Genomic DNA, 8,072 nt, shown 5'->3' with positions numbered 1-8,072 from the left:
GTGAGACAAAAAATGAGTTGACGAAGATATTAGTGTATCATATGAAGTTTGCTGCTATCCATCAAATAACAAAGAAGCCTCAAAATTAGCCAAGCGATTAGGCTCTATCCGAACCTCGGGAATCTTGGACCAAACATTGAAGTTTTATTTGTTACTGAATGTTTCAATACTTATGGGATAAAACTTTACAGCAGGAATTAATTATTTTAACCAAAAACTTTAAACAGCTTCGTATAGCACTTAAGAAAATGAAACAACTTGAGAATGGAGTCTGCAAGTAGTGGGAAATAAAAGGGCGGTGGACAACGACGCAAAAACCAACTAGGCGATATTGCTCTTCCTCTTTGGCTGGTGAAGATCAATTACCAGATATGCCACCATTTAGGAAGTCAAATGCATCAGAATCTAGTAACAGTAAGTTTGAAAGTGTTGACAATCTTGAAATTTTAAATAAGCTATGGAAACAAGTTTGTTTTATTTGATTTATAATGATAAAGTATATTAGACAACCTTAATAGAACTCACCAAAACACGTGCTATTTTGATGTGATTTTTGAAGTTGCCGACATTTGGGTAATCCATTTATGATCGAGGGCGCGGTAACATGGTTTTACTATGGCCATTTTTACCACATTTATATATTTAAATTATAGAATGGATTATAAATAATAATAATAATATCGATAACTTTTTAAATCATTTAGCAATAACAAAAATGTTTTGGTGAAGTTTTTAATTGAATTCCTAGTCTATTTTATTATTTTCAATCAAACAAAATCAACTTGAGTTTTTTCTACAATTCACGAACCTCTTAATTCTCTCTTATTAACTTGTAAGCCTATGACAAAATCTTTCATTTTAGTCACATTTTTAAACGCTTCTTTTACAGAAAGTAAAAGGATGTCTTGTAAGACTGCAAGTGCCTCGTTTTTAGGTCTGTTAATTGCATGTAATTAAAGGGTTTAGTAGATTCCCTTGACGATGAAAACATATTTTTACACCCCTCAAAAATATTTAAATCTATATCTCAACTAGTTGGTGAAGTTTCCGAAGAGGAAGGAAGGCAAAATTAAAGGAAAACAGTCATTCCTTGGGTATGAATATGAGGTCAGTTAAGGTGTTTATACGAGCTATTTTTGACATTCCCTTACTACAAAAATTCCAATATATTTCTCAACCGTGCACATTTGAAATTAGATGGGCAAGTTTCTGAAGAGGAAAGAGGACAAATGAAATGAAAACATTCCCAAGGTGTGAATATAAGTGAAGGTATTAGAAATTAATAAGCTATTTTTGACATAATTTTATTTCTAAAATACTTCAACAATCTTATTTACCACCCATTTATGTTTTAAACTAGATACTGAAATATTACAATCGAAAAGGAGTTGAGTAAAGAAGGTATTCATAAATGAGTGAATAGCATGATATGCAAAATTTTAACAGATCCTCCTTTTAAATATTTGATAATGAAGATATTTAGATGTAGCACATTCTGGTGATGCGAATAACAACAATGAGAATCACCAAAATAGCATGGATTTCATTTTTGGTATGCTTTACTGGGCGACCTTACGTGAACTATATTTGACTTCTGAGGCGATGACCTGTTTTTAACTATATATCCCAGTAATAATTTCCACCGAGTGTTGCCAGGCCTTTTGCGAGCCAAAGGTTTGTAGAGGGAGTCTAGCAGTCAAGTTTGAATCAGTACTTTATTGGCACCAATAGAGCTGACAACACAGAACTGAAGTCAAAGCTGAGAGAAAAGGGATGAATTTTCTCTAGACCAATTAGTGAAAATTGTTTGTCTAAAGAATATAGACATTTTAAAATCATGCGTATATTTGAATTATAGATTGTGAAAATTCGGAAGAAGGAACTAGCATACAGAAATCTGGCGTGAAGAATGAAGGTAAATTAAATGAAATCATTAAGTTTTTCTCTACTGTATAATGTTCATTCTGAAGGTGTATGCACGAAACATACGCGAAAAGAATTTTTTTCTTCTGGAACGAAGTGTATAGGTATTTTTCCATGAATAAAATATTTTTGTTTGACGCTTTCTTCTTTTCTGCTTGATAACATTCAATCTGAAGGTGAAATTATGAATTCAACTAACGGAAAGATTTCTGCTGTTACGAAGAGTAAAGGTATTTTTTAAATCAATTAATTTATTTAAAAGTATACTTTTTGGCATTAATTACCTTATTTTCTACTCTATAATGTTCCTGAAGATGATGCTAACTTGAAAGAAATCCAGGAATGATTTTAGTTTGAGAAGGTATTAAATAACAACCCAAGCATAGGTCACAAATAAAAGGTCGTCAAATTAACCATTAAATATATCTTTGCTTGGAGCAGAATTTTTATATACACTTTATCAAACTCGGGATGTAATATTAAACTTATTTTTTGGTATTTTCTTTGATGAGTGGTATCGTAGTGTCAACAGATATCTGGTAATTCTTATAATAAACTCTAACGATATGATGTCAATGGCAAAAACCATTATGAAGAGCATTCAAGTTAACTATGCATCATCATTCTCAACCTCATCCGTTACAATGGAGTTTGATTTTTTTTCCCCAATTCAAACTCATGACAAGCTTCAAGATAAATTAGAAGCTAGAGATTCTAGGGGACAATTTGTAAGTATATGTAACAGATTGCAACGACAAATTTTTAATATGCAAATTACTATTTGATGTTGCATATTTCTACAAGAGATCATTCATAAACTTGGTCATGAATTTAAAAAAAATTACTCTCTCCCTTCCTAATAAGGGACGTAAAAATAACCAATAGCCCCTCCCTAACTTGTGTGTTGTAATTCATGAAACGTCCAAACCATATCACAAATTTTTGTGGTAAAAGTGAAATAAGACTTCATTATTTTTTGTACGCCTGGATTTAATTAAATACTAACAAACTATCTTATATTGCACTTTTAGCTTCAATATTTGAAAATGTCATTGCATTTCAAAAACAAATTTTTCACGCATCGCTGGTGTAAATGTACGATAAACTTGATTGAAATAACTGCAACTATGTCACCAGATGCACTTTTATACACCAAGAAAATAGTTGAAGATGAAAAAAGTCACGCCTTCGACATGCACAAGGTATTCTTGACCAAAAAGGAAGTATAGTACTCCACAGCTTTATGGAGATAATTGGAAGTTAAAATACTTCAAAATCATGTATTTCTTCCCATCGCATAACAAATTTCATTTACAAAGTAATTCATACAATCGAGTTCACAAACTATACGTGATTAACTTTTACTTATTTATTTATAATGCTGTAAAACCTACTTGTAAAATGTAGTATTACTAGTATTTCTTTTCATCGCAAAAAATTCCATAAACCAAGTATTTCGCAATCTTATGTAATTAACTTTAAGCATTCATGATGATGTAAAACATGTTTGTAAAATATAGCATTTGAAGATAATAAAATTTAACGTAGTGTTGAGTAAAAATTAACAAAAAGCTTTTGCCAGAATCTGAAATAAATTTCAACTAATTTTTAAACTGGTTTTCAATGTTTCTTCCTTACTTAACTCAGTTCTTCTTATGTATAACAAATCCTATATCCATTAAATGTTCAAACTAAACTCCCCTTAATCTCCACTAGATATTAGCATGAACATCTCAGGGATTCTCAATGAATATTTTGGGGATAATACAATAATCATTATATAGATATACTATAACCATTTTGGGGATAATACAATAAACATTATATAGATATCTATAATCATTTTGGGGATAATGCAGTAAACATTATACAGGGTGTTTCTGAAAAGTCCATCACAAATTAAGGGGCGTGTTTATGGGACCAAACTGAGCGGAAAGTACCAAAGAACATGGGGTGTACAACATTTTGTTACGGAGATATGGCCTTCCAAACATTCGCCCCTAAAACAAGGAAATATCCAAAAATGAGGAGTAACACTTAAGACCGACTAACCAGCTTGTTTAAAATTACTAGACAATTTCAATAGCCTTTAATCGAACAATTGATTTCTACCTTTACTAATCAGAAGCGTATAAATGAGTAGAAGTATGCCTACGGTGGTAATGTAAAATTAATCCCAAGTGACATGATGTTTCAAGATCTTCCCAGCACCAAGTAAAATGGTTCTGATTGAAGGGACTTTTATTAGCACAGCGTAAACAACGTTATTTTCAGGAATTAGTCCAAATGTCCACGGGCGGCATTACAAAAACGAGGCAGTCTTTCGAATGATACTTGGACATGTTGGAAGATCCCTGGCTTGTTCCTGTTATCTCAAACCGTAAAAAGCTACGCAAATCTTCATCATCACGGACAACACTCTTGTACGTTAGGTATGACCTTGAGAAAACCTAAAAGGACATCTCGAATGTATTTGAAAAACCCATCTCCAATTAAGGGGCGTGTTGTTTGTTTCCAACAGAGTAAACTCGCCCAGAGAACAATTACAATGCAGAGCCACGTTTCGGCGTTAATGGCCCACAAAGGTGGTCCCAAAAACAAGAACAAACTTTAATTTGTTTCGTTCAGTAAGTGTTTCATGTGTCATAGATAAAACGCCATGATTAATGCACGAAGAAAATGAATTTATTGACAAGTTTTAACATTTAATTGCAACTAGTTACAAAAATTGTTCAAAGTGTTCACCACCCGCGTTAAGGCACACATTAGCACGTCTTACAAATGATTCCCTTACACGTTGAAAAATGCCTGGAGTTTCGCGAATTGTTTGACAGCCGTGAATTATTCGTCGACGTAGCTCTTCAACATCGGGCACTTCAGTCTGATAAACTAAGTCTTTCAGGTGGCCCCAAAGAAAGAAATCACAAGGGTTCAGATCGGGTGATCGAGCAGGCCACTCCACAGGTCCACCTCGACCTAACCACCGCAAAGGGAAGGTCGCGTTAAGATAATTTCGGACCGCGATGCTGAAATGTGGTGGTGCACCATCGTGCATGAACCACATTCTGTTTACCAAACCTAAGGGTACGTCTTCGAGTAGTTCCGGTAAATCGTCCCGTAGGAACTGCAAGTAAGCCACACCGTTTAACCTGGGCTCTAGGAAATATGGCCCAATTAAATTGTCACCCACAATACCACACCACACGTTTAAACTGAATTGTACTTGGTGACTTCTAACGCAAGTTGCGTGGGGGTTTAGCTGGGACCATTGATGTTTATTATGTAAGTTAATAATACCATCCCGTGAAAAGTTAGCTTCGTCAGTAACCAACAAATCCCGTGGGAAATCGATATCGTTTACTTTAGCCAGAAACCACTGACAAAACGCCGTGCGTCGTGGGTAGTCCGCTGGATTCAAACCTTGAACTTTTTGAACATGGAAAGGATGAAACCGGTGGCTTCTGAGGATTTTCCACACGAGCGTGTGGTTTACGCCTAATCGGCGACCAACTTGGCGGGTACTTGATTCAGGCTCGTCCTCGAAAATGGTGAGAACTTCGTCTTCTACGGCCTCTGGGATGGCTCTCGCTCTAGGTTGAGGTCCAGCCGGTTGGATTCGTCCATCTTGCCTCAAACGTCTGTCCACAGCCTCGAACGTCAGTCGATTTGGTAGTCGCCTCTGCGGAAATCTTTCCTGATACAAGCGTACAGCTGCAGCGGCATTCCCCTCGGCTAGTCCATACATTAGGTGCATATCCGCATATTCGGCATTTGTGAAGAAAGGCATTGTAACAGACTTCGTTGAATTATGAGTTTAATAAAACAAACACATGTACGTGAAACCTCTTTTATTCCTTTCTTAAAAAACATAGTGCTCTGTTTTAGTGCTCTGTTTTAGTGCTCTGTTTTTTAAGAATAGGCGAAGTTCTCACTATTTTCGAGGACGATCCAAAAACAAGCAGCCGCCAATTGGTTTGCTGATTAAGAAAAAACCACACGCAACTTGCGTTAGAATTCACAAAGTACAATTCAGCTTAAACGTGTGGTGTAGTATTGTGGGTGACAATTTAATTGGGCCATATTTCCTAGAGCCCAGGTTAAACGGTGTGGCTTACTTGTAGTTCTTACGGGACGATTTACCAGAACTACTCGAAGACGTACCCTTAGGTTTAATAAACAGAATGTGGTTCATGCACGATGGTGCACCACCACATTTCAGCATCGCGGTCCGAAAACTTGTCAATAACATTTTCTTTGTGCATTAATCATGGCGTTTTATCTATGACACATGAAACACTTACTGAACGAAACAAATTAAAGTTTGTTCTTGTTTTTGGGACCACCTTTGTGGGCCATTAACGCCGAAACGTGGCTCTGCATTGTAATTGTTCTCTGGGCGAGTTTACTCTGTTGGAAACAAACAACACGCCCCTTAATTGGAGATGGGTTTTTCAAATACATTCGAGATGTCCTTTTAGGTTTTCTCAAGGTCATACCTAACGTACAAGAGTGTTGTCCGTGATGATGAAGATTTGCGTAGCTTTTTACGGTTTGAGATAACAGGAACAAGCCAGGGATCTTCCAACATGTCCAAGTATCATTCGAAAGACTGCCTCGTTTTTGTAATGCCGCCCGTGGACATTTGGACTAATTCCTGAAAATAACGTTGTTTACGCTGTGCTAATAAAAGTCCCTTCAATCAGAACCATTTTACTTGGTGCTGGGAAGATCTTGAAACATCATGTCACTTGGGATTAATTTTACATTACCACCGTAGGCATACTTCTACTCATTTATACGCTTCTGATTAGTAAAGGTAGAAATCAATTGTTCGATTAAAGGCTATTGAAATTGTCTAGTAATTTTAAACAAGCTGGTTAGTCGGTCTTAAGTGTTACTCCTCATTTTTGGATATTTCCTTGTTTTAGGGGCGAATGTTTGGAAGGCCATATCTCCGTAACAAAATGTTGTACACCCCATGTTCTTTGGTACTTTCCGCTCAGTTTGGTCCCATAAACACGCCCCTTAATTTGTGATGGACTTTTCAGAAACACCCTGTATAGATATACTATAATCATTTTGGGGATATACAATAAACACGAAATTCAAAATTATGAATTTGATGACCGTCGAAACGTTTAGATTCTTAAATCGGTTTCATTAGCGACTTTAAGGTTACTTAACTTTGATGGTGCCGAACTACTTTGAAGAAGACTACAGACAGCTCGATTGTTCATTCCTAATTCTACAATGGCGATTCGTGGCCGTGTTTATTTAGCTGCTGCTGCCTATATTGATGAAAGTGATAACGGTGATATTTATCGAAGGAATAGAAGCGATCCATATCTTTTGCCAGATGTAGAATATTTAAGACAATACAGAATGACTAAAGACAAAGTTCGTGCCTTGTGTGACACATTAAGACCCGAACTCGGAAATAAACCCAAGCAGGAGTATGTTTTGACGGTGGAGCACCAAGTTCATGTGGCCTTTTTATTCTATGGTTCTGGTAGTTTCCAACATGTACTCGCCAGTAACTACGAGCACGGCATGAGCCAGCCATCAGTGAGCCGAGCCATAAATAACCTGTCAGAAGCAATCATTGCTACCATGAAGGACCTGGTGAAGCTGAAGTGGCTGCGATCAAGGTTGGTATTATGTGATAAGAGAAACCCTCCCAAGTGTTAGCACGGTTTTGCCGGACATGCAGGGTTTTAGTTTTACTTTTGCATTAAAATCAGAATTATAGCCGTTTAAAGTATTCTTCGATCATAGCTCCTCCCCTAGCGTAAAGCTCTGAATATCTGGTATATGATTACTTTATTAGACACATGTTTGAAAAGTACATTAATATTAATGTTCAACAACCGCAAATTGGCTAAAGGCAATCAAAATGGTTTTGTTTTGGTGACATTTGCTTACGTACTTTCATGCATTTTAAATGGGGTTTTGGCGTTACATTCATCATGCCAAGTTACGTTTGCAAGAAAGTTTTTATGGAACCAAAACTTTTAACTTCAATTCAGAGTTCCATTTTTCTTGAACATGGAGACAATATTGAAAATGAAGTATCTCCTATGGTTTTTACAGGCATCATTTAGAGCCAGGTGCTCTTTCCCAGATATTTTGGGTGCAATCGATTGCACTCA

The 8,072-nt window shown here is 36.2% G+C and overlaps 1 protein-coding gene across 1 annotated transcript; it reads right to left on the bottom strand.

The window, feature by feature from the left end:
* Positions 1–3,520: 3,520 nt before the first annotated feature.
* LOC149631021 (uncharacterized) lies at positions 3,521–6,972 on the bottom strand. Its single transcript, XM_089851216.1, has 3 exons — positions 6,420–6,972; positions 5,012–6,330; positions 3,521–3,592 (listed from the first exon to the last, which is right to left on the bottom strand). Exons 2-3 carry the CDS (start codon positions 5,708–5,710, stop codon positions 3,521–3,523), a joined length of 771 nt encoding a protein of 256 aa, XP_089707342.1. The 5' UTR covers positions 5,711–6,330; positions 6,420–6,972.
* Positions 6,973–8,072: the final 1,100 nt, after the last annotated feature.

The sequence above is a fragment of the Phalangium opilio genome, unplaced genomic scaffold (assembly GCF_054372755.1).
Source record: "Phalangium opilio isolate 3A_F unplaced genomic scaffold, DU_Popi_V2 ptg000101l_1, whole genome shotgun sequence".
Classification (NCBI taxonomy): Eukaryota; Metazoa; Arthropoda; class Arachnida; order Opiliones; family Phalangiidae; genus Phalangium; species Phalangium opilio.
The sequence above is the reverse complement of the archived record's forward strand: the minus strand, read 5'-3'. Positions and strand labels throughout refer to the sequence as shown.

What these genes read in the sequence shown, in the direction of transcription:
- LOC149631021 (XM_089851216.1), bottom strand. Translation starts at nt 5,710, where the DNA reads ATGCCTTTCTTCACAAATGCCGAATATGCGGATATGCACCTAATGTAT. An exon ending in TACCGGAACTACTCGAAGAC is followed by an intron (nt 3,593 to 5,011) that starts GTACCCTTAGGT and finishes TAATGGATATAG; the next exon opens with GATTTGTTATACATAAGAAG.